The sequence below is a fragment of the Podarcis bocagei genome (genome assembly GCF_964188305.1).
Source record: "Podarcis bocagei genome assembly, chromosome: 13".
NCBI classification, from domain to species: domain Eukaryota; kingdom Metazoa; phylum Chordata; class Lepidosauria; order Squamata; family Lacertidae; genus Podarcis; species Podarcis bocagei.
The window spans coordinates 1,769,587-1,796,248 of record NC_138138.1 but is presented as its reverse complement, the minus strand read 5'-3'; the positions used below and the strand labels follow the sequence as shown (position 1 = coordinate 1,796,248).

Here is a 26,662-nt window from a genome sequence, read left to right as displayed (position 1 = left end):
TCCCATTTCTTTAAGAACTTGCCATAGTTTGCTGTGGTCGACACAGTCAAAGGCTTTTGCATAGTCAATGAAGCAGAAGTAGATGTCTTTCTGGAACTCTCTAGCTTTCTCCATAATCCAGTGCATGTTTGCAATTTGGCCTCTGGTTCTTATGCCCCTTCGAAATCCAGCTTGCACTTCTGGGAGTTCTCGGTCCACATACTGCTTGAGCCTGCCTTGTAGAATTTTAAGCATAACCTTGCTAGCGTGTGAAATGAGTGCAACTGTGCGGTAGTTGGAGCATTCTTTGACACTGCCCTTCTTTGGGATTGGGATGTAGACTGATCTTCTGCAATCCTCTGGCCACTGCTGAGTTTTCCAAATTTGCTGGCATATTGAGTGTAGCACCTTAACAGCACCATCTTTTAAAATTTTGAATAGTTCAGCTGGAATATCATCCAGCTGCCTCCTGTATAATGTTGCGAGCCTCCATCCATAGTTCTTCAGGCACTCTGTCCAGCCAATCTAAATCCTTAAACCTGTTCCTCACTTCCACTGTGTATTCATAAGGGATTTGATTTAGATCAATAAACGCACAATAGAATGTCCCAAGAGTGGGTAATGGGTGCAAGAGCAACATCTCTGAAATCCAGCAAGACACAAAGAGGCAAGCATCAGCATCAGCAAGTCAAAGGTGCAAAAGAACTGAGTGAGGAAAGACAAAGACACACCACTGCAAGGAGCTCAGGGTGCTTGGACGTTGGCGTGAGCAAACTCTGGCTTTGAAGTAATGGAGAAGCCCATGGGAAGAAGCCCCCTATGGATCCCCCTGCCCCCCCTGCTGGGGTCCCACATCTTTCAAGGTGCTAACTGACCACCACCCCTCTTTCATATTTGATCGCCCCTCTTCATCAGAGAAACTGACAAGCAGTCGTAGTGTATGCTTAAGGTTCCTTGAGCATGCATAGAGCAGCTTTCTCTCCCCACTGAGCAATAGCAGTCCGTCCTCATATGACGGGCACCAGGTTGGCGAAAGGTGAAATGAAGAGGGCAAGCGGAAGGCCAAAGCTCCAGTCTGCACAGCAGAAATGCTACAGCCCCAGACAGCTAGGCAGAGATGCTCTGTCCGCAGAGAGGGGCACTTCTCCCAGGGACATGGCCTGCCTTGCGCAACACCTGGGGAACCCCAGATTGGAGGCAGGCTGAGTGAGGCAAGCCCAAGCAGCCCCCCCCCCCAAAGAGGCAGCAGGTTGGTGGTCTTACTTACGTGGGGAGGGAACGGCTGCAGCCGCGACGTGATGTGCTCCTCTGGGTAGGAGACCTCGGCCAATGGCAAGTAGGGCTTCTGGGCTGATCCTGTCTCGTACATGGACATGGGCCGGCTGCTGCGCACAGAGGGCCGCCAGATCAAGGAAGAGTGGCTGCTGGCGTCTGGGTACTCAGAGCCAGCGGGAGTCAGGGAGGCGTTTGTTGTGGCCTGCCGCCGGAGACTCGTGTTCTCACTCTGTAGCGTCTGAAGCTGGAATAAAACATTTCAGAGTGGGGGCTTGGATGTCCCCACAGCACAGCAAAGCAAGAATTGGGGGAGGGGGGCAGCACGGTCGGTGCATCCTCATGCTTGAAAACTGTCACCAGCTAGCCAGGTTTTGCTTGTCTTTCTGTTTTTAAAGGCAGTCTTTTCCTTTTATAGGAAACGTCTGCCAAATCAGTTACATTCTCAAAGCTTTGGGAGCCCCCAAATTTCAGGTGGGGTTGTGTGTGTCAAGAGGAGCTCCAACATCTAGCAACGTGAACCCAAGCTAGGCCAAGTTTCTGAGCAACGCAGACAGCGGCTTTAGCAACATTCTTTAAAAGTGGCTGACTCAGGCCAAGCGCCCAACAGTCAAATCAGAGAAAAGAGGGAACTGGGGAAATGGCAATGTCACCGCAGGAAGTGGAAGACGAAACGAGACTCAAACCTATTTGCACAAGAGAGAGGGGCAAGGCCACTGGAATGGAAACACAACAAGGGGGATCAGAACAGGAGCCCCATCACAAGAGATTCCCAACAATGTCCTCAAGTCAGCTAAGGGCACAATTAATCAGGAGGAAGAGCCACAAAACATCTGGTGGCCCTTCTGCAGTTTTCTGCGCAGTTTAAAGCAGCTGGCGCTCCTGCTTTCTCCCCCCCCCCCCGCAAATAGATATAAAAGGAGGAAGTTGCCCACACACCCCGGCGGCTCATGAATTGCTACATCCATCATAAAGGGGAGGGGCAGGAACTTTACATAGCACTGAGACGCTAAGCCATGCAATTGCAGTATTGGGTCAGAGAGATCTTGAAAAGAGAAAGAAAAAACCCTTTCGCTGCCTTTGGAAGTTAGTTCTCTCTCCCACCCCTGAAGGCCTGTGGATACCCTTCCTCAGCCCCTCCTCTTCCTTCTTACTCTAAGCTGCAACATATTTCTCACACTACCTCCCCACTGCCTGCAGTAGCAAGAGGGGCTTTGTGGTCAGCTGCTGCTCCTTGCTGAAAATCTTTGGGGGAGATGAAGAAGTAGGTGGGGGGAGCTACAGTTTGCACTCAAAGTCCTACACACATTCCCAGAAGCCCATTATAATTTTAGCAAGGCTCACAAGTCTAGTGACATAGAACTGAGAACTGAAAGGGCTCAGTTGGTGGAGCAGGAGACGCTTCATCTCAGGTTTGTGGGTTCAAGCCCCAAGTTGAGCAAAAGATTCCTGCGTTGTCAGAGGTTGGACTAGATGACTCCTGCGGCCCCTTCCAACTCTACAATTCTGGGATTCTATGATCCCCATTGCTCATATTTTGCAAAACATTTTGCTATGATCACTGGGTTTGCTCTCACACAGTAGATCACGGCCATGGTGGAAACTGTGAGCTGAGAACAGGTAGTGCTGTGGTTTGAGCACTGGACTATGATGAGGGAGACCGGGGCTTACATCCCTGATTTGCCATGAAGCTCACTGGGAGGGCTTTGGACTCCTCGGTCTCCCCCGGCTTAGCCTACCCCACAGGGCTGCAGTGAAGACAAGAGGCCCACACAGTGTATCCCATCCTGAGCTTCTCAAAGAAAGAACAGGATAATTTTGTTTATCATTCTCCTTTTTCATGCTATGCAGAAGACAGCACAGAAAAATATAAAATAAAGGCAAACTCTTTCACTTTATTGACACAGCGTAGACAAAGCATTGCCCTTGACCACTCAAGAAATTCATGGATTTAAAATCTCACCACACGGGAGAATCCATAAATGGCTGTACAGACCCACCGTAAACCATTTGCAGTCATGCCATTCCTTAATGGGGCGACTGAGATCAGCGGGTGGGGGGAGGGGAAAACTATGAATTAAGGTGACCAGGGCTGTGGTCTAGGGATGCAAGTGATGAATATTTGATCTATGGGGGTCCAAGCCTGAGCCATCCCAAGAGGAATTAACAGGAACAGAAGGCTTCCATTTCCTTTTCTTTCACAGTGAACAGTGAGGGACAACTTTGTGCAGGATTGGACACCCTGCAGCTCATGGGAGTGGGGAGCCAAGTGGCTCCCCTCCCTTTGAGCCCCGGCTGAGTACGGTTGAGCACCATCAATCAGGAAGTTGATGCTAGACCATGCTTCACCAACCTGCTACCCTGCAGGACTCCAGCTCCCATGATCCCTGGCCACTGACCAGAGTGGTAAGGGATGATGGGAGTTGGAACCCAACAGCCAGTGGGAGGGTCTCAGGTTGCAGAAGGCTCTGCAGTCCTTTTTTTTTTTTTTTGAGCTTTCAACATTCTGCCCTTTTCATGCATGTGGGGTTTTTACTCAAGGCGCACTAAACTAAACCCTCTCTCGTTCACTCTCATGCTACCTTCTTCTGCATGATCCTCAGCTCATCGCTCAAGTTGACGTTCACCTTCATTAACTGCTGGATTTTCATCTCCGAAGCCACCAGGGCGTTTTTAACCTGCAGATATTCCTGGGTTGTGATGGGTCCATCCGACAAGTCTGAATCTAGGCTCTGCAAAACGCAACACACAATGATGTGTTGCTCATTTAGACACAGCTGTTTCCTCTCACTTTAAGGACCAAAGTCAAAAGAGACATGTTAAATAATAAACAATGAAGCTTCTGAGAATACTATGGCATGATGCAGAATTCAGTGCCACTTATATACTGCACATCAGAAACAAACATCAAACAAACAACTCCAAAGGCAATTCGCAAATGAATCAATATAACTAGAAGTTTTCAACTCAGAAGTCAAAAGTGAGATAGGCTCTCAAAATTAGCATCAAAGGGTTTATGCTGGTCCAAAGGCAGGTGTCCCCAAACACCTCAAGGATTTTGAAGTACCATCTCTCTCTCTCTCCTTTAAAGTCAGGAGAGGCCGTAAGTCTCCTTCCAGACCTGGAAGGGGAACCAAGCAGCCTTACAAATCTCTTTTCAAATGAACCAAGAGTGCTGGGGATGGAGGCCCAGCTGCTCAAATAAGCAGGGACAAGGCTCACTCTGCAAAGGACTGTTCACCTTTTAGCAGCAGTGATGGGCCTGAGGCGAGCGCTTCGTGAGGAGCAGCCTTTTTGCACAGCCCCTTCCAACATGCTGCCGCCCTCTAGATATCTCTGCACAGGCTCACCTTCTGCCGGGGTGCCTTGACTGAGCTTGTTTCCAGATCCACTTCTTCGTCAGAGGCAACGCTGTCGTAGTCAGGCTGGTCATTATCCTGACACTCTGTACTGTGCTGGCTGTTGACAGACTTCAGGATCAGCTCTACATTTTCTGCAAAAGCAGCAACCAAATGCCTGATGTTTAGGGAATGTGTGCAGAATGTGGCATTCCTCAAAATGACCAGCCTAGAGAATGCAGCTCCATGAACCAGAACGAAAGGGAAACAGGCAGCAGGAAGGAGTCAGCTGAAGCCTTCACCAGGATCCCTTTGTACTTTTGCCTGCACTGCGGTCCTAAGCACACGAGCAGAACCTGCTGAATCAGGCCCTTGGCCCATCTAGTCCAGCATCCTGTTGGGTCAAACCCACAAGTGAGTGGCATCTGAGCGCAAGAGCCCTCCTCCCTCCTGTGGCTTCATCAGCTGGTATTCAGAAGCACTGCTGCCTCTGACTGTGGCGGCAGAGCAGAGGCATTAGGGTTAGTAGCCATCAATAGCCCTGATCTCCTCCAGGAGTTTGTCCAACCCTTTCTAAAAGCCATCCAAGCTGGAGGCCATCACTGCCTCCTGTGGAAGTGAGTCCCATAGTTTAACTATGTGCTGCATGAAGAAGGATGTCCCTTTATCTGTCCTGAAAACTCAAGTCAGCCAGTCGTCCAAGCAGGGACTCACCTCTGGAACTTGGGACAGGGTTCCCTTGCTGCCTTCGCTTGGCATCCCCAAGAATGTCTATGACAAGTGTTGCAAATTCATGGGCGTTAAAGCGAGCCAGCTTTTGCCTTCCCTGAAAGACAAGAGGCAAGACAAGGCCTCAGAGGAGCTGGAGGAGCTTCCAAGGCAATAGAAGAAAGCAGCCAGAGAAGCAGGAAGAGAAAGCAGATCCTTCGCCTCCTTTACAGATTCATGCCTTCCCAGGCTTTCTGGAAAAATCCATTTCCAGCAGAAGGAAAGCTCAGAGCTCTTGGCATCTCCTTGTTCCCAAGATAAGATCAGCAACAGGTTCAGTATTCAGAGCCAAGATGCACAGTTTGTTTATTTATTCATACAGATATTTGTATACAGCTGTATCACAGATATGTGTGGGCATGGGCGCGCACACACACACACACACACACACACACACACACACACAACACATACATGGCTTACAGCAATAAAATCATGTAAGAAAAACCTTTAAAAGGCTAAAAACAGATATGGTGGCCTCCCAAGAGATCGGACAGCCAGTCATGTCAGTAATTCGGGGTTAAATGAGGGTAATTAACCCTGGCCACCCCCCCCCAGGTAAGGGGGGAGCTGTGCCACCTGCAGATAGTCCGTTATCTGCGCCCCACAACAAGATGCGGAGGCAGGGACCCTGGGTGATGTCCAAGGCACGAATTTGGCAACTCTCCAAAGTCAGTCTTGTCAGCTGGGAGTCCCTGTTTCCTAACAATTAAAAGATTTGGCAAAAAACAGGCATGTTCTAGATGGAAAGAGTTAAAAGAAAAATCTGCTAAACTGCACAGTCATTGGAGGTCAAGTTTCGGACTTCAAAAAGACTCCTTTCTTGTCGTTTTGATGAATGAGGTGAGCGGCTGCCGTACTTTTGTATTTGTTATATTTACTATTTCATGATTTGGCAAACCCCACCAAGAAATAATTAATCACCCAAAGGAAACGCAGGAGTAGTAAAATAATTGGACTTATTGACTCATCGCAGTCCTTGGAAGAGAGCCCTGATCGAAATTGGCAGAGCAAGATCAGATATGATCAGAACAGCTTGGGCTAAGGAGGAAGATGGCAATGGTAAAAGCTCTGATGCAGTAAGAAAAAGGATATGATCAGAAAAAACCTCCTTCAATGGCGGGAGATTGGAGATTTTTTTTATTGGAATTGCAAAAGGGGTGTACTTTACAGAGGACACATTTGCTTACATGGAACATTACAGTTTGAGAAAAGAGTGGCGGTGAACTCTGGATGCCTGCCAGCTGTCCAAGGGCCCCAGAGAGCTGGTGTGTGTTTTTATGAGGAAACCGAAACAATCTTTGTGTGACTTACTGATTGCCAAGTACACCTCTACAGTACATTTGAAACATCAAAGATCAAAGACAGTGAGAAGTCGCTAATTAATTTCAACCTTGGATGGAAGCCCAGAGCCTATTAGAACAACAATCAGCAGAAAAAGAAGGGCCCATCAAAGTGGACTGTGCTTCAAAATATTAAAACTAAGAACAATGTGGAAAAAGCCCCCTGCGTGATTACAGAAATAATGAGTGGTCAAATAAAACAAGACAGTGAGTTATACCAGCAACTGACTGAGAGAGAGAGGAGATTGTTAATATCAGGATTGGAAAACTGTGAAGTAATAGAGAAGATAGCTGAAAGATAAAGGATGGATATTTGACTTTTGAAATCCAGAACACGGGAAGTCCCATTGAAATTAATTAATTTAGATTATATAATTGGCTATATTGTTTTTTGTTTTTGAATGTGGAAAGATTTGGTTTGTTACTAATATGAATGTTTTTTAATTGGAAAATGAATAATAATTATGTACAAAAAACCCCAAACCAGACAACAGTTAACCATTGTGGAAGGATGTATAGTTAACTGCCTGCATAGTCCTGGCAGAACAGAACAATTTTCAGCAGGCATTTAAAAGTTGGCACAGAAGGCACCTGGTGAATCTCTAGTGGCAGAGGGTTCCTCAGGCTCATTTTCTCACTGTTGTCAAATGAGCCTCACCAACTCAGGGAACAATCAACATTTGCTGCTGCAGAGGATTTCAGCGACTAAGCTGGGATACAAGGGTTCAGGCCATCCCTGAGGTTTCCTGGGCCAAAGTTATATGGGGCTTTGCAAATCAGGGCCAGAACCTTGAACCTGGCTCGGAAGCAGATGGGCTGCCAGTGAAGCTGCTTTAACCCTGGTGCTCCATGTTCTTGACCGGAAGCTCCCTGCTCAGTAGTTTGCCAATCGCATTCTGCACCAGCAGGAGATTCCACATACGGTGAATTCCAGCAATCCATTTCTGAATTTGTCCACAAAGGTAGGAATCTGATACAGTGGTACCCCGCAAGACGAATGCCTCGCAAGACGGAAAACCCGCAAGACGAAAGGGTTTTCTGTTTTGGAGGCGCTTCGCAAGACGAATTTCCCTATGGGCTTGCATTGCAAGACGAAAGCCCATAGGGAAATGCTGGCGGTCAGGAGCAAAGACTTTCGCCCACAGCCGGCCTTCAGAAGAGGACCTCTTCTGAAGGCCGGCGGGGGGCAAAAGTCTTTGTCCCCCCCCCCGCCTGCCTCCCCCCCCGCCTGCCCCGGGCGATCTTAAAATGCTGGCGGGCGGGAGCGAAGCGTTCGCTGCCGACCCCCAGCATTTTAAAATCTCCCCGTGTCCTGGGAAGATTTTAAAATGCTGGGGGTCGGGAGCGAAGCGCTGCAGACCCCCAGCATTTTAAAATCTCCCCGTGTCCTGGGAAGATTTTAAAATGCTGGGGGTCGGGAGCGAAGCGCTGCAGACCCCCAGCATTTTAAAATCTCCCCGTGTCCTGGGAAGATTTTAAAATGCTGGGGGTCGGGAGCGAAGCGCTGCAGACCCCCAGCATTTTAAAATCTCCCCGTGTCCTGGGAAGATTTTAAAATGCTGGGGGTCGGGAGCGAAGCGCTGCCGACCCCCAGCATTTTAAAACCTCCCCGGGACACAGGGAGATTTTAAAATGCTGGGGGTCGGCAGCGCTTCGCTCCCGACCCCCAGCATTTTAAAACGCTGTTCCGAAGTGGGGAGTGGGGGCGGGGACACCTGCCCCCGCCGCCCGACTTCGGAAAGCTCTTCCGAAGTGGGGAGGGGGGGGCGGGAACACCTGGCCCCGCCGCCCCACTTCGGAAAGCTCTTCCGAAGTGGGGAGGGGGGGCGGGGACACCTGGCCCCGCCGCCCCACTTCGGAAAGCTGTTCCGAAGTGGGGCGGGGACACCTGGCCCCGCCGCCCCACTTCGGAAAGCTGTTCCGAAGTGGGGCGGGGGGGCGGGGACACCTGGCCCCGCCGCCCCACTTCGGAAAGCTGTTCCGAAGTGGGGAGGGGGGGCGGGAACACCTGGCCCCGCCGCCCCACTTCGGAAAGCTGTTCCGAAGTGGGGCGGGGGGGCGGGGACACCTGGCCCCGCCGCCCCACTTCGGAAAGCTCTTCCGAAGTGGGGAGGGGGGGCGGGGACACCTGGCCCCGCCGCCCCACTTCGGAAAGCTCTTCCGAAGTGGGGAGGGGGGGCGGGAACACCTGGCCCCGCCGCCCCACTTCGGAAAGCTGTTCCGAAGTGGGGCGGGGGGGCTGGGACACCTGGCCCCGCCGCCCCACTTCGGAAAGCTCTTCCGAAGTGGGGAGGGGGGGCGGGAACACCTGGCTCCGCCGCCCCACTTCGGAAAGCTCTTCCGAAGTGGGGAGGGGGGGCGGGAACACCTGGCCCCGCCGCCCCACTTCGGAAAGCTCTTCCGAAGTGGGGAGGGGGGGCGGGAACACCTGGCCCCGCTGCCCCACTTCGGAAAGCTGTTCCGAAGTGGGGCGGGGGGGCGGGGCGGGGACACCTGCCCCATCCGCCCCACTTCGGAAAGCTGTTCCGAAGTGGGGCGGGGGGCGGGAACACCTTCTGAAGGCGGGCAGGGGGCGAAAGTCTTTGTCCCCCCTGCCTGCCTTCCCAGGGGCTTTTAAATCGCCCCGGACAGCGGAGAAGTCCTCCGCTGTCCGGAGCGATTTTAAAATGCCGCCCGCCAGCATTTTAAGATAGCCCCGCACAGCGGAGAAGTCCTCCGCTGTCCCAGGGTTTTTTAAAATGCTGGGGGTGGGAAGAAAAGCCCTTGTCCCCCCCCCCCCAGCCTTCAGAAGAGGTCCGGGGACAGACTGTCCCCGGACCTGGTCTGAAGTCGGTTTCCCTAGGAACGCATTAATTGATTTTCAATGCATTCCTATGGGAAACCGTGCATCGCAAGACGAAAAACTCGCAAGACGAAGAGACTTGCGGAACGAATTAATTTCGTCTTGCGAGGCACCACTGTAGATGGAAAATCCTCTGCCTGTGTTTAGGGCTTGGGAATAAGTTTCCTCCTCAGATGACAGAGAAATGGCATGAGTAACATACCTGGTTCCTTGTTGAGGAATACTCGGGATTGACGGGGAGAAAAGGGACCACCGTTGTCTCGGTGACCAGCGTGCTGTGGTTCTGAGTGGCAAGCCACACTATTTCAAGGGACAGAGAGAGGAAAGCCAGGGTTAGCTTTGCTTAGGTTTCTACATAAAAGATGAGTGACTTGTTGTGGCTCTCCAGGTATTGCTGGCCTCCAGACCCATAATCCCGGACCGTCAGCCATGCAGATTGCTGAGAGTTGAAGCCCAACAACACCTGGAGGCCCACAGTCTCTCCATGCTTGGGCATTGGCTGGGAATCAGTGGCAGACAATGGGGGCTCCCTCCCTCATAAACCTCCCACACCTGAAGTCAAAGCATTGGACACATGTCCTAGAGCCCAGTCCTTGTCCCAAATGAAGCCCTCTGGGCAAATGAGCTTTCCCCCCATACTAAGACACACAAATTTCAATAATAATAATAATATTTATTATTTATACCCCACCCATCTGGCTGGGTTTCCCCAGCCACTCTGGGTGGCTTCCAACAAAACACTAAAATACAATAACCTGTTAAACATTAAAAGCTTCCCTAAACAGGGCTGCCTTCAGATGTCATTTAAAAGTTTGGTAGTCATTTTTCTCTTTGACATCTGGTGGGAGGGCATTCCACAGGGCAGGCGCCACTACCAAGAATGCCCTCTGCCTGGTTCCCTGTAACTTGGCTTCTCGTAGCGAGGGAACCACCAGAAGGCCCTCGGCGCTGGACCTCAGTGTCTGGGCAGAACGATGGAGGTGGAGACGCTCCTTCAGGTATACTGGACCAAGGGCTTTAAAGGTCAGCACCAACACTTTGAATTGTGCTCGGAAACGTACTGAGAGCCAGTGTAGGTCTTGCAAGACTGGTGTTATATGGTCTCGGCGGCCGCTCCCAGTCCCCAGTCTGGCTGCCGCATTCTGGATTAGTTGTAGTTTCTGGGTCAAACACAATTTCACTCTAAAGCAAAAACCAAGGCTTGGGGGTTGTGGGCTATAATCAGCCTTGTCCAGCCCTTGGACTACAACTCCCCAAGCACCTGCAGGGCCCCAGACTAGGGAAGGCCCACAGCAGCTGCCAAGGCTGACACCCCAGGCCACCACATCCCTGTGACGTAGAGCTACTCAGGAGGGGAAATTGCAGTACGGGGCAAGAAGAGTAGAGAGGACTTGGCACCTTCCAGGGGCAGGAGCCCTTTGCTGCAATGCAGCGCTTTGCTGAGGAGGCTCATTCTGGCCTCACGCGGGGCCCCTGTGCTGCGGCATGGCACCCACCCACCCAGCCGCCCTCCAGCACCCCAAAGTCCCGCAACAGAAGGTCACCTGCGTCCGTCTCCCGCCTGTCCACCTCGTCATAGACATCCATGGCGAGCTCTTCAAACAAGTGATTGCTCAGCTGGAGAGGAGGGGAGGGAAAGTTAAGCACGACTCTCTATGGGAAAGCCCCCTCCTGGGAGTGAGTGGCAAAGGTGTGCTTTTTATTTTCCCAACATTCAGAACCTAAAGGGCCCCTGCTTGCCTGCCGGCCGGTGGATCAGCTTAAATTCCATCTATCTAGCCAGGCCTCTCACAGCAGCCACCAGATGCCCCACCAGGAAACCCTCCTCATGAAGCCCCCAGCATTTCCCCACCATTGCCGCCGCCCCCAGCACTGAAACACACATTCTGCTCTTCTGGCACCAGCCCCTTCAAAGCTGGGCTTGGTGGGCTCTGGGGTGGAATGGGGAGGCCCTGCCCCACTCAAACAAGGGGAAGCCAATGGGTGCCTGGGGCAATTCTATTGACATCAAGTCCGTGGCAGGATGGCGGCTCTTTAGAGCATGCAAACGGGCAGTGGGGCAGATGAGGGACAATGTGGTACAAACTCAGTGTGGCACCATCTCCACTCAGCCAGCAAGGGCTGCCGACTTCCAGCAGTCAATCCATTGGCACCTCAGCAAGGGCCAAATGCTCCTCGAGTTGCTGCTGGCTACTCCCAGGAGTTTAACACCAGCAACGCACTCTTTAAAGTGAAGGATATAAAAATCTTAAAAAGCCCCTAAGGCTTGTTCCTTTGTCCCTGTTGCTTTCCACACTCAAGACTCCTGGTAAGCTGTACTCCCTCTGTATCCAACCCACCCTCTGCACCCTCCCCAGTCCCACCCAGGGTCCAATCCTCCTCCCTGAAAAGCCAAAGCTGAGAGCGGGGAAGCAGAGAGAAAATGTTACTCACCGACTGAAGCTTCCTCTTGGCTGCTTTGGCCAGTTCTGACAAATCTAAACTGCTATGAAAGAAAGAAGTCATCACTGTATTTATTGACACCTGAACCTTGGAAGCACCACTAGGCAAGGAATAAACAAAGAGGGGTGAAAATTAAAGTTACGCGCCTGTCATTCCTTGACCAAGAATGCAGACACAGTTGTAGTTTAGTCCTCTTGCTTTTTACTGCATCATTTCATTTTTTATCACAGCAGCTAATGAAGAAGGAAGGGGAAATGGTTTGCCACATAAATATAAAACCTGTTTTGTTAATCACAGTAACACGTATGTTATTTAAGTGATTAACCGAATTCTAAAAGGGATCCAGAGAAAGCTTGTGTGAAGTGCTGCTTGATGCTTTTATATCATCTATCGATCATCTATCTATCTATCTATCTATCTATCTATCTATCTATCTATCTATCTATCATCTATCTATCTATCATCTATCTATCTATCTGCTTCTCATAGCAGGCAGGTTTGTGGACAGTTTCTGCTAGAATGTCAGCCTATAGACTGATATAAACTTAATTACACACGCCCTGAGAGATAACCTAAAGGTATATTCAGGGCTTTCCCCCCTAAAAAAATGTTTAGGGGTACTCTCATTTTAACTCAAGAAAATCACCATTTTATAGTTCAAATCAGGGAAAATAAATACAGTAAATGGACAAAAGTACAAAGATTCACAAAAGGTTTAGGGGTATGTGTACCCCTGCGCCCCCCCAAAGCACTGGATATATTATCAGTCACCATCTAAATGTATTGATCACCTTCAACAGAATCATCTCAAGGTGATGTACAATAAAAAAACAGAGGGAGGGGAGCAGGAAAAAACAATTAAACACACACACACAACCTCCCCAACCCAAAAACACCCAGATACACTTAAAACAAACCTAAAACCATACAGACTAGACATTCATGGCAAAGACCCAATTGTCCAGCTAGGAAGGTATGTTGGAACAAAAATGTCTTCAACTCTTTCTGGAGGGTCCAGATAGTGGGCAGGATGTTATTCCACAGAACAGGGGCAGCCACACTCAAAGCCCTGTCCTGAGTAATCTTTTGAGATAAATCTTTCTGAGATGAAAGGCTCAGGGTGCGCTGGCCAGAACACAGACCCTCAGTTTAACAACTTCTGCAAAAATAGGTCACATAATACGCAGAAATGAAACAACCAACCCACACTTATTGTCCACACTTTCTAGTGCACAGCTGAGTTATCAGTGTGCTTTGTGATAAGTACCTACTTTTCAACCCTCACATAGCAGAGTTAATTGGTAAATTAAACTACTGAACTACTTACAGCCGTCTTAATCCCCAAGGGACCGCAGCAGGAGAAAAAATATCAATTAAATTTATTAATGTTATTGCCTTATTTATCAACATCTGCCCCACCAATCAGAAAAGACTTTAGGCACCTCAATCAATTAACAGAAGACAAGGAGAGGTTGCAAGAAGGAAGACAAAAAGCAAAGCTTGAGCGCACATCACTCTTGACAATCAAACGAATCTACGACTGTCATTTGATTTGGCCAACAATACTATTACCACATATTATTAGTGCTTAGTCTGCATTCTTACCTGTCTGCCATTTGAGGTATAATAAAATGTTGTCCACTTTTGTGATCTGAAAATGAAGTTTCAAAAGAGCATTAGGTGCGAGAAAGGATCATGTCATCATCTCAACCCACAGTTCTCCACAAGCCACAACTTGATTCAGCTGAGCAGCCTTTTCAGTGCCTGCATAAACTGGAGAGGTCTGAGGGCTGCATTCTGGCAGGGCTAGGACAGGCAGAAGCAGATCTGGATCTCCTGCAGTAGATTGGTAAGGGTTTCTGACTCCCATCTGTTTATAGCAGCAACAGAATGACCCCTCCCACACCCAAACTAGACTGCAGAAGTGAATGAAGCTTGGGTGTCACCAGGTGTGGATTTCTGTGTGAAAGGAATGTGAGCTCACCTCAGTTCTGGTACTCCAAACAAATTCCTGGGATCAGAATACATACCGTATTTTTCGTTCTATAGGACGCACATTTCCCTCTCCAAAAATTAAAGGGAAATGTGTGTGCGTCCTATAGAGCGAATGCAGGCTGCGCCGCTAAGCCCAAAGCCAGAACAGGAAGACGGAGCACTGCAGAGCGCTCCGTCTCGCTGCTCTAGCTTGGGGACGATGCCTTCACCCCGCTGTCCTGCAGAAGCTAGCAAGGCTGTTCCCAAGCCAGGACAGCGAGACGGAGGGCTCCGTCTCGCTGCTCTAGCTTGGGGACGGCTGTGCGCAAACCTCTGCAGGGCAGCGGGGCTCTGCGCTCCAAAGGCTTCAGGGATCTTTGAGGCTGGCGGTGGGGGAAAGCAGCGCTTCCCCCCACCGCCAGCCCCACAAGCTCTGGTGAATGTACCTTGAACGCACCTTGTTTTAGAGGGGGAGAACAAGAAAAAAAAATTTCCCTGTTCTCCCCCTCCTATGCGTCCTATGGTCCGGTGCGTCCAATAGAGCGAAAAATACGGTATTTTATACCAGACTGCAGTTCTAGGAAAAAGTCAAGTAGTTCCTGCAAGTCTAAAGTCTCTCCTCCCTTGAGCTACAGCAGTCATGTCAGTCCATGTGGGGTTAAAAGATAATGGCGACCCAGGATGAACATATGTGCCCCCCCCATTCCTGCTGGACCACTTCTCAAACAAGTAGATGCAGGGGGATGCATGAGCCATGGACTCCACTCTGAGCTCTCTAGAAGCAAAGCAGGATAGAAATAAGACTACCTCTGCTGAGGGACTTATAGAAGCTGCCCACTTGCTAGTGAGCCATCTTCAAGGTGTTACTAACAGTACATAAAGTGACCCCAGATCTGCCCCACAACTGATTCCATTGACAAAACCAGCACAGTTACAGGGGCCACCTAATTATTGTTCTGCCTTAGCAAGAAATCTTTTAGTGTGGCAGCACCTACACTTTGGAACTCCCTGCCTGTTGACATCGGGCAGGCACCTCCACTGCACTCTTTTTGGCACCTGCTAAAAACATTTTGGCTTTGACAAGCCTTCTCAGATATGGAGAATGTTGACATGGGTTTTAATCCATTTTTAGCTTATCGCTGACTTTTAAGTTTTTGGATGTTTTAACAGCTTTTTTGAACTGTTTTTACTGATCATTTTATTGTCTTTTTCTTTTTTACTCTTACTCTTATTCTACAAACACCCTCCAAGTGTCCCTATTTTCCAGGGGTGTCCCTGATTTAGAGAAGTTCTTCTGGTTTCTGATTTGATCCCAGAATGCCCCACATTTCCTAAGGACGTCCCTATTTTCATTGGGGAAATGGTGGTGAGTATGAAGTTATCCGACCCCGGAGCCGTCTGAAGGCAATCCTTATAGGGAAGGGTTTTTTCTTATAATGTTTAATGTTTTATTATGTTTTTATAGATGTTGGAAGCTGCCCAGAGTGGCTGCAGCAACTTAGTCAGATGTGCTGGGATATAAAGAGTAAAATTATCATTATGGAATGGGACATCCCTATTTTCATCAGAGAAATGTTGGAGGGTATGAGACACTACTCTGAAGTTTGTTTATTTTTAGCAATCAACCGATATACAAATTTTATGGGGGGAAATGAAATAACCACAATAACATGAAATAAACCTAGTCAGACCCTTACCAGGTTTTCTGCCACAAAGATAGAATGCCAGCCTGTCCGTGAGCTCGTACTGGATTTCCGCAAGGCGTTCTGCCAGCTCATGGTGCCCTCCTTGCCTATTGGGCAAAAGGTGGGTGGGAGATTCATTCAGAAATCACTACTGTTGAGTTGAAAACATCAGTAAGAACAAAAATAAAAATCTGTTGCAGGTGACTTCTGAGGCTGCAATCCTACTCACAGAGTGAGTGAAATATACTGCAGTAGTACCTCGGGTTACAGACACTTCAGGTTACAGACTCTGCTAACCCAGAAATAGTACCTCGGGTTAAGAACAGAAATCGCATGACGGCAGCGCAGCAGCAGCAGGAGGCCCATTAGCTAAAGTGGTGCTTCAGGTTAAGAACAGTTTCAGGTTAAGAACGGACCTCCGGAATGAATTAAGTTCTTAACCCAAGGTACCACTGTACTGCACAGGTTTGCTGTCTAAAATAAGGCACTGAAAGCCACCATGCCTTATTTTAACTGGGTGAAAGAATCCCACAGCACATAGAGCTCCTCCTTCTAACCTAGCTGCAGAGATCCTCCGTTGCCTCAGAAACAGAGGAAGGGATATGGTGAGAAAGTTTTTCATGTCACTAAACAGCAAAATTCAATAGTAAGGAGGTTTGGTCCATCTCCCACCCACTCCAAAAGGGATTTGGGAACTTGCTCTTAGTTTTTTTCCTGCCAACAATACCCCCACCCCAAGCTTGAAATGGCTCACTTTGCATAGTCAATAGGCGTCTTCCCACTGGAGTCCTGTGTGCCAGGATCAGCCCCATACACCGCCAACAGCTCCGCTTGTAAAATCTGACCCGTCTTGGCAGCTACGTGCAGCGGGGTGTTCCCTTTCTCCTGCAAAGGGGAGTTAACAGGCATTTGCTGAGAAGCTGCTGCAGACCAGCCCAAAGCAATGATGGCCAAGCTCATGGAAAGGCCTTCTCTTACTGGATGGAAGAAGTTGGCCTGGGCGCCCAGAGAGAGAAGCCGCAAACAGGTCTCCAGGTTCCCCGTCCTGACGCTCGAGTGGAGTTGCTGAAAGGGAGAGAGAGAGGTCAGCAGAGAATTTTCTCTTGCCTCACCGCAGCTGAGAAACCTGTGCTGACAGTCCCAGAAACTCCTTCCAGGGATTCCCAAAGGGGCTTGCTTTGGGGGATGCCGAGGCTGGCCTCTAGCCACCTGCCAACTACAACCGACAAATAAGGTGTGGAGACATGAAAAAGGTTTATCAAATGGCAGACGGAGTGGAGCAACCTCCCCTGACCTGCAGCTCTCCAGGTGACCTGGGGCCCCCAACACCCGCCCATCCCAGCTGCAGCCCAAAACACCTGGAGGGCTCTCTGCTGGGGAAGGCTGGTGTGGAGGGAGTAACAGATGTTTCTCTGTCTCTCATAAAAACATCCACTCAGATCAGCTTCACACTTAAGATTTAACTGATGTCACTGAGCAGAATACAAGCCTGAAGCTGTGTTTCTTAGTTTTCATTCATTGTAACCCTCTGGCCCCTACATCTTACCTTCCAAAATTTTGCAGGTTATGTTCTGAGGGACACCTCTAAGATTTCATAATGGAACTGTTGCCCACAATATATCACAGGGAAGGAAGCAAATCCTTTCTAGTTCTCCACCTGCTCAAAATCAACTTCAAAGACACCAAGCACTAAAATCCCTGGGCTGATTTGTCTGTTATTTGGCAAATTTCTCACCTTTGATGTACCCATTTTTAATACAAGTTGTTTATAAAACAATTAAATGAATCATTTTTAACTACCCCCAAACTGTAAACACACAAAAGGGGCTACCCTGCCTGAAAAGTTAGTCCATTTCTGCAGAAACATTTTCTTTTTTCTTTTTTTAAGTATTGATGGTTCCCTTTTTGTGGGTAGAAGGGATGAATTTTACAGATGAGCCCAGTGGCGGAGGGAGGAATCCTAAACCTTTTTGTGTCTAATTTGGTAGTCCTTTATCCAATCAGGAGGGGCTACTGTGCCTGTAAATTTCATCCAATTCTGTAAAAAATGAAGTTATTTTTTCAATTCCTCATTAGTAAAAAAAGGAAATATTAAGTTTCTTTTTTCTGAATCAGAATTTGGATTTTGACACAGAGTGGCCTCTGAAGCATTTAGGACTCAATCATACCTTTTCCCCCCAAAGTGTCAGGGTGGCAGCTAAATATTGTGGATGGAACACATCCTGATCAGCTACCTACCCATAAAGTGGGCATCTAGTGAGTACAGCATGTTGGACTAGATGGGCCTTCAGCCTGATCCAAACTCAGAGGTCTTCATGAGAGGGAATCTTACCTTACTAAGGTCTTTGGCAGTCACACTGTCATCATCCCGACATGGTAAGCGATGAACAAAGGCCAGCATCTGATACTTTGCTCTGATGAATTCCGCTTTATTGGGGCTACAAGTGAGTCAAAAGGAAAAGGAACTACACCACCGAAGAGCATTAAAACGTCTCATGAGTGAGATCTACTTTTGGATAGTTACAAGCTTGGTGGAACAGGGGAAGGTTGTGGATGTAATGTATTTTTATTTCAGTAGGGCTTTTGACAAAGTCTTGCTCCCAATGCCTTTTTACTCAGTAGTTGCGCCTGTGATCCCTAATTAAGCACCTTTAGCTTGAAACTAAGGCCGTAATCCTGTGGGTAAGATGAACACTTGCAGAGAGCCTTCTCAGTAGTAGCACCCTCCCATCAGATGTCAAGAAGATGAGTAACTATATAACCTTTAGAAGACATCTGAAGGCAGCCCTGAATAGGGAAGCCTTTTAATGTGTAATGTTTTATTATGTTTTTATATATGCTGGAAGCTGCCCAGAGTGGCTGGGGAAACCCGTCAGATGGGTGAGATACAACAACAATGCAATAATATTTAAATAATAATAATTCACTTTCTATAAAAATACTCAATGTCCCCATTGGCGAAGGATGGCGAGAAAAAATTCCATTTGATGGGGAGAGGAAGCATGCCATGCAAGAGATGCCATGGCCCAGGAGACCACAGAGGTGGTCTGAATTTCACATGCTGATTTGAAACAAGCATCCCAATCGTGCTCCTCCAGCAGCAGGAGGCCATGGACTCAGCCACACTTCTGACATTTTGATCCGGTGTGCTCCTCCAACGCCCACCCCCAAATAGCTCTCTGAATAAAGAGGCTTTCTCCATTTTAGTCACATCTGCCACCAAGAGTGTTTTCCTCTGCTTGGGCAATGTGGGAGGCAGGATCAGGATTGGCTCACATCGGCTCCAGCCCTGGCCATGGTTTGCTGGAGGCTGCCGTAGGTTTGCCCCTTTGGCCCTCTAGGGAAGATAGAGGCGTTGCTCCCCACCCCTGCCCCGATCCAACTTACTGAACTTTGTCCTGGGGGTTTGCTTTGCGCCTTCCGCTCATGACAGATGCAGGATCCAGCAATGAATGTTCCCAGATGGAGTTAGCCCCATTACTGTACAAGGTTTCCAACATCTGCAAAAAACAAAGCAGAATACAAAGCATGGAGTTGGTGTCTTCCTCTTGTCCAGAGCAACTTAGACGCTAGGTGACAGTTGTCCTGTTGCTGGCATGGAGCTCTGCAGATGTACAGTGGTGCCCCGCAAGACGAATGCCTCGCAAGACGGAAAACCCGCTAGACGAAAGGGTCTTCCGTTTTTGAGCTGCTTCGCAAGACGAATTTCCCTATGGGCTTGCTTTGCAAGACGAAAACGTCTTGCGAGTGTTCCGATTTTTCCCCGCTCCCCCCCTTTTTCTAAGCCGCTAAGCCGCTAATAGCCGCTAAACTGCTAATAGCGCTAATCCGCTAATAGGGTTGCTTCGCAAGACGAAAAAACCGCTAGACGAAGAGACTCGCGGAACGGATTATTTTCGTCTTGCGAGGCACCACTGTACTCTGCAAACGTTCTATAATGCACCAGCATTTATTACAGAAAAAGCCCTTCTCTCTCTTTTTTTTAATATATTTATTAATGTTTCAAAGAAAAGATTACATAAACAAAAAGAGAAAAAGAGAAAAGAAATAAAAAAAACACAAAATACAGAAAAAAGATAATAAACATTTTTTTTAAAAAAAACACATCAATCTTTCCGTACCTTACATTTCATTTCCTTACTTCCCTGACCTCCTCACACCTCCCTTTTTTGTATTCCAGTTCTATTAATTAATTCAGCAATTCCTTTCCCTCTTTGTTTTTATCTTAATCCTTTAACTTAATAAATTATAACTTTGAATTTTCATCTGTTAACAATCCACTTTTACATACACCTTAATAACATTGCTGCTAAAACCACTTTAACTTCATTCAGACATCAATCTAACTTTCATTAATTTTGCAATATTTCTGTAAATAGTCTTTAAATTTCTTCCAATCTTCTTCCACCGACTCTTCTCCCTGGTCTCGGATTCTGCCAGTCATTTCCGCCAATTCCATATAGTCCATCACCTTCATCTGCCATTCTTCCAGAGTGGGTAAATCTTGTGTCTTCCAATACTTTGCAATAAGTATTCTTGCTGCTGTTGTGGCATACATAAAAAAGTTCTGTCCTTCTTTGGCACCAATTGGCCGACCATGCCCAGGAGAAAGGACTCTGGTTTCTTCAGGAAGGTATATTTATATACTTTTTTCATTTCATTATAGATCATCTCCCAGAAAGCCTTAATCCTTGGGCATGTCCACCAAAGGTGAAAGAATGTACCTTCAGTTTCTTTACATTTCCAACATTTATTATCAGGCAAATGATAGATTTTTGCAAGCTTGACTGGTGTCATGTACCACCTGTATATCATTTTCATAATATTCTCTCTTAAGGCATTACATGCCGTAAATTTCATACCTGTGGTCCATAACTGTTCCCAGTCAGCCATCATTATGTTATGTCCAACATCTTGTGCCCATTTAATCATAACAGATTTGACCGTTTCATCCTGAGTATTCCATTTCAACAGCAAGTTATACATCTTTGACAAAATCTTAGTTTTAGGTTCTAACAGTTCTGTTTCTAATTTTGATTTTTCCACCTGGAAGCCAATTTTCTTGTCCAAATTGTATGCCTCCATTATCTGATAATAATGAAGCCAGTCTCGCACTTTATTTTTTAGTTTCTCAAAACTCTGCAGTTTCATTCTATCTCCCTCTTGTTCCAGAATTTCCCAATATTTCGGCCATTTGGCCTCCATATTGAGCTTTTTCTGAGCTTTCGCTTCCATCGGTGACAGCCACCTTGGGGTTTTGTTTTCCAATAAATCCTTATATCTTATCCAGACATTAAACAATGCTTTCCTGACAATGTGATTTTTAAATGCTTTGTGTGCTTTGACCTTATCATACCACAAATATGCATGCCATCCAAATATATTATTAAAACCTTCTAAATGCAAAATGTCTGTGTTTTCAAGAAGCAGCCATTCTTTCAGCCAGCAAAAAGCTGCTGATTCATAGTAAAGTTTAAGGTCTGGCAGGGCAAATCCACCTCTTTCCTTTGCGTCCGTTAGTATTTTAAATTTTATTCTAGGCTTCTTGCCCTGCCAGACAAATCTAGAGATATCTCTCTGCCACTTCTTGAAGCAATCCATTTTGTCCAAAATTTGCAATGTTTGAAACAGAAACAACATTCTAGGCAATACATTCATTTTTATTGCAGCAATACGGCCTAGCAGTGAAAGCTTCAAATTTGACCAAATTTCTAAATCTTTTTTCACTTCAGCCCAGCATTTTTCATAATTGTCTTTAAATAGATTCCCATTTTTAGCTGTCATGTTAATCCCCAGGTATTTCACTTTCTTAACCACTGTTAAACCTGTCTCATTCTGAAACTTCTCTCTCTCAGTCACTGTTAAGTTTTTCTCTAAGACCTTTGTTTTTAATTTATTCAGTTTAAATCCTGCAACCTGACCAAATTCTTGAATCAGTTCCAAAACCCTTTTAGTACTAGACTCTGGCTCCTGTAATGTCAATACTAAGTCATCTGCAAATGCTCTCAATTTGTACTGTTTAGCTCCGACTTGTACACCTTTAACCAATTGGTCCCTTCTAATCATATTCAGCAGAACCTCCAGGACCGATATAAAAAGCAATGGGGAGATTGGGCAACCTTGTCTTGTCCCTTTTTCTATCTTAAATTCCTCCGTCACCATGTGATTTACAATTAATTTAGCCTTTTGTTCTGAATAAATTGCACTTATACTGTTTTCAAAGCCTTGGCCTACCCCCATCCCCTGTAGGTTCTTCTTCATAAAACTCCAAGAAATGTTGTCAAAAGCTTTCTCCACGTCCACAAATATCAAAACTGCTTTAGTATTTATGTTCACTTGTAATTTTTCCAAAATATTGATTATGTTTCTCACATTATCAGACAAATGTCTACCCGGGAGAAAGCCTGCTTGGTCTTTATGAATCTCTTCCATTAACACTTTTTTTAGTCTTTTAGCCAAAATGTCTGCAAAAATTTTATAACAGAAACAGCCCTTCTCAACGCTCTGCTCAAAGTTTTGTTGACCTTTAGAATAAAGTTAAGGGTTAGAGTATTGGGTTTAATGCGCAAAAAACATCCACTTCAGCATTTCAAAATGCCCCAGACCAGTTTTGAAGTCTGCTGCATAGTCAATCTCTGGACACATTCAGCAATGTGCACTGATCCACAATATTCTGTCTTTTTGCCATTTGTGTCTCATTTAATTACTTCTTCAAAAATTTATTTTATTTATTAAAATTTACATAATGCTTGATTGTTAAAAAAAACTAAACCCAGAGCTGTTTTAACACACAACACCAGAATCAATCAAACCATAAATGAAATAACCGATAAGCTCAAGATGTTTCCTGGAGTTTTTTTCCTTCTTTGCCTGCTAAACTATTTTCAGTAAAGGAACCTATGTCTAATTAGCTACTGTTTTATGTGGCCCCAAAACACTTGGCAGGATACTTTTTAAAGAAACAACCAGAAGCCTTCTGATTTTATATTGCCAGCTGTATAAGGGGGAAAACAGCCTTTCTTGCAGGCATCCCCCCACTCCCCCCATACAACTGCAGTTACAATATAAAACATTAAAAAGCACCAAAAGCAAAAGGTTAGGGAATGTTGACAAACATAGAATCATAGACTCATAGAGTTGGAAGAGACCACAAGGGCCATCGAGTCCAACCCCCTGCCAAGCAGGAAACACCATCAGAGCACTCCTGACATATGGTTGTCAAGCCTCTGCTTAAAGACCTCCAAAGTAGGAGACTCCACCACACTCCTTGGCAGCAAATTCCACTGTCGAACAGCTCTTACTGTCAGGAAGTTCTTCCTAATGTTTAGGTGGAATCTTCTTTCTTGTAGTTTGGATCCATTGCTCCATGTCCGCTTCTCTGGAGCAGCAGAAAACAACCTTTCTCCCTCCTCTATGTGACATCCTTTTATATATTTGAACATGGCTATCATATCACCCCTTAACCTCCTCTTCTCCAGGCTAAACATGCCCAGCTCCCTTAGCCGTTCCTCTTAAGGCATCGTTTCCAGGCCTTTGACCATTTTGGTTGCCCTCCTCTGGACACGTTCCAGTTTGTCAGTGTCCTTCTTGAACTGTGGTGCCCAGAACTGGACACAGTACTCCAGGTGAGGTAGACTAGAGCAGAATACAGTGGCACTATTACTTCCCTTGATCTAGATGCTATACTCCTATTGATGCAGCCCAGAATTGCATTGGCTTTTTTAGCTGCAGCGTCACACTGTTGGCTCATGTCAAGTTTGTGGTCAACCAAGACTCCTAGATCCTTTTCACATGCACTGCTCTCAAGCCAGGTGTCAACCATCTTGTATTTGTGCCTCTCATTTTTTTTGCCCAAGTGCAATACTTTGCATTTCTCCCTGTTAAAATTCATCTTGTTTGTTTTGGCCCAGTTCTCTAATCTGTCAAGGTCGTTTTGAAGTGTGATCCTGTCCTCTGGGGTGTTAGCCACCCCTCCCAGTTTAGTGTCATCTGCAAATTTGATCAGGATGCCCTTGGGTCCATCATCCAAGTCGTTGATAAAAATGTTGAATAAGACCGGGCCCAAGACAGAACCCTGTGGCACCCCACTAGTCACTCTTCTCCAGGATGAAGAGGAACCATTGATGAGCACCCTTTGGGTTCGGTCAGTCAGCCAGTTACAAATCCACTCAGTGGTAGCATAGTCAAGACCGCATTTTACCAGCTTCTTTACAAGAATATCATGGGGCACCTTGTCGAATGCCTTGCTGAAATCAAGGCAGGCTACATCCACTGCGTTCCCTTCATCTACCAGGCTTGTAATTCTGTCAAAAAACGAGATCAGGTTAGTCTGACATGACTTATTTTTCAGAAATCCATGCTGACTATTGGTGATCACAGCATTCCTTTCTAGGTGCTCACAGACTGTTTGCTTAATGATCTGCTCCAGAATCTTCCCTGGTATTGATGTCAGACTGACTGGGCGATAATTATTTGGGTCCTCTCTTTCCCCCTTTTTGAAAATAGGGACAACATTTGCCCTCTTCCAGTCTGCCGGGACTTCGCCTGTTCTCCAGGAATTCTCAAAGATGACTGCCAGTGGTTCTGAGATCACATCTGCCAGTTCTTTTAATACTCTTGGATGCAGTTCGTCTGGCCCTGGAGACTTGAATACATCTAAACTAGCCAAGTATTCTTGTACTATCTCCTTAGTTATTCTGGGCTGTGTTTCCTCTGCTGAATCATTTGCTCCAAATTCTTCAGGTCGGGCATTGTTTTCTTTATCGGAGAAGACTGAGGCAAAGAAGGCATTGAGGAGTTCAGCCCTTTCTGTGTCCCCTGTTTGCATTTCACCATCTTCTCCTCTGAGTGACCCCACTGTTTCTTTGTTCTTCCTTTTGCTACAGACATACCCATAAAAGCCTTTTTTGTTGCTTTTAACCTCTCTAGCAAGCCTGAGTTCATTCTGTGCTTTAGCTTTTCTGACTTTGTGTCTACACGTGCTGGCTATTTGTTTGAATTCCTCTTTGGTGGTTTCCCCCCTTTTCCATTTTTTGTACACATCCTTTTTTAATCTTAACTCAGTTAAAAGTTCTTTAGATAGCCACCCTGGCTTCTTTAGGCACCTTCCATGTTTCCGTCTCATTGGTATTGCCTGAAGTTGTGCTTTTACTATCTCCCTCTTAACAAACTCTCAGCCATCATGAACTCCCTTTCCTTTTAGATTTACTGTCCATGGGATCTCACCCAGCAATTCCCTAAGTTTTATGAAGTCGGCTTTCTTAAAGTCAAGAAATTGAGTCCTAGTATGCTTGGCTGCTCCTTTCCGCTGTATAGTAAACTTCAGAAGAGCATGATCACTCGCGCCTAATGATCCTTCCACTTCTACCCCACTAACCAGGTCATCAACATTGGTTAGGACCAGATCTAAAATGGCTGTTCCTCTTGTTGCTTCTCCCACTTTCTGGACAATGAAGTTGTCTGCAAGGCCAGTGAGGAATCTGTTTGACCTTATGCTCTTGGCTGAGTTTGACATCCAACAAATATCCGGGTAATTGAAGTCCCCCATTACTACTATCTCCCTTCCTTTTGCATGCTTGGACATCTGTTCCAGGAAGGCATCATCTATGTCCTCCGTTTGGCTTGGGGATCTATAGTAAACTCCCACAATGAGATCTCTGTTATTCTTCTCTCCCTTAATTTTGACCCAAATGCTCTCACTTTGGCTTTGAGGTTCTAAATCTTGGATCTCTTCACAGGTATACACATCCCTGACATATAACGCCACTCCTCCTCCTTTCTTGTCTCGTCTGTTTCTCTGAAATAGATTGTATCCCCCCATTATTACATTCCAATCGTGGGTCTTATCCCACCAGGTTTCAGTGATGCCTATTATGTCATATTTAGTTTGCTGTACCAAGAGCTCAAGCTCATCTTGTTTATTTCCCATGCTTTGCGCATTAGTGTACAGACATTGAAGTCCATTAATCATTCCCCCGTGTCTCTTATTTAAGGATTTTTTCCTCCCACCACTAGGTCTGCGTGCTGCTTGCTCCATTTGGTCTATGACATTTGGATGATCATCTTCATCAATTGATAGACTCCTACCTTCAGGAGCACTGTCTCCCTCCCCCACATTAGTCAGTTTAAAGCCCTCCTGATGAGGTTTCTGAGATTTTTGGCAAAAACATTCCTCCCAACCGTTGTGAGGTGCAGCCCATCGCTTGACAGAAGTCCATCTTCAAGAAACTGCAGTCCGTGATCTAAGAATCCAAACCGTTCCTGTTTACACCATTTGCGAAGCCAGCTGTTCACTTCCACTATTTTTCCCTCTCTCCCTGGGCCACGTCGTTCAACTGGGAGGACAGATGAGATGACAATTTGTGCATTTAGTTGCTTCAATTTCCTGCCGAGAGCCTCGTAGTCTCTTTTGATCTTCTGGAGGCTATTGCTTGCAGTGTCATTGGTTCCCACATGAACCAAGAGGAAGGAGTATTTGTCAGTGGGTTTTATGATTCCTTGCAGTCGTTCAGTTACATCTTGGATCTTAGCCCCGGGGAGACAGCACACTTCCTGAGACATCTTGTCAGGCCCACAGATCACTGCTTCTGTTCCCCTCAGTAGGGAATCCCCTATCACCACTACACGCCTCCTCTTAGGTTTGGTCGGGGTTCTTCTGTGAGCTGTCCGTTCCAAGGTCACCTGCACATTCCCTGAGGACTGACTTTGCTGCTCGTCTTCATATACCTGATTGACTGTAATGAGGGAGAGATCCTCAAATGGAGTCTGCTCTTTGTCTTCCATGCTAGGGGAGAGGACCTCAAAGCGATTGTGTATTTCTAAACAATCAGAGCGAACCCTGGGCCTCCTACTTCTTTGAGTCACGTTTCTCCATATATCTGGCTCCTGTGTTGGTGAACTAGCCTCCTTCTCAGGGGAGTCCCCTGTCTCCTCCTTGGTGGAGACGGTGTTCTCTGTTGCTTCCAAGAAGAGCTCCAGCTCTCTAATTCTTTGGAGCGTAGCTACACGTTCCTCCAGTTG

The 26,662-nt window shown here is 46.8% G+C and overlaps 1 protein-coding gene across 5 annotated transcripts in view; it reads right to left on the bottom strand.

The window, feature by feature from the left end:
• The window catches only part of GIT2 (GIT ArfGAP 2), a 42,299-nt gene that overhangs the window by 11,759 nt on the left and 3,878 nt on the right, over positions 1-26,662 (bottom strand). For 2 of the 5 annotated variants that reach the window (XM_081168519.1, XM_081168522.1), the window contains exons 3-15: positions 19,031-19,143; positions 17,976-18,081; positions 16,622-16,708; positions 16,398-16,528; positions 15,656-15,750; positions 13,590-13,635; positions 11,976-12,027; positions 11,087-11,159; positions 9,745-9,842; positions 5,304-5,415; positions 4,602-4,744; positions 3,834-3,983; positions 1,247-1,498 (exon numbers count right to left, since the gene is read on the bottom strand). In XM_081168519.1, coding sequence (XP_081024645.1) covers positions 1,247-1,498; positions 3,834-3,983; positions 4,602-4,744; positions 5,304-5,415; positions 9,745-9,842; positions 11,087-11,159; positions 11,976-12,027; positions 13,590-13,635; positions 15,656-15,750; positions 16,398-16,528; positions 16,622-16,708; positions 17,976-18,081; positions 19,031-19,143 — 1,458 coding nt within the window. The remainder of the gene's footprint in view (positions 1-1,246; positions 1,499-3,833; positions 3,984-4,601; positions 4,745-5,303; positions 5,416-9,744; positions 9,843-11,086; positions 11,160-11,975; positions 12,028-13,589; positions 13,636-15,655; positions 15,751-16,397; positions 16,529-16,621; positions 16,709-17,975; positions 18,082-19,030; positions 19,144-26,662) is intronic. The other 3 variants (XM_081168520.1, XM_081168523.1, XM_081168521.1) reach the window with 2 other exon arrangements.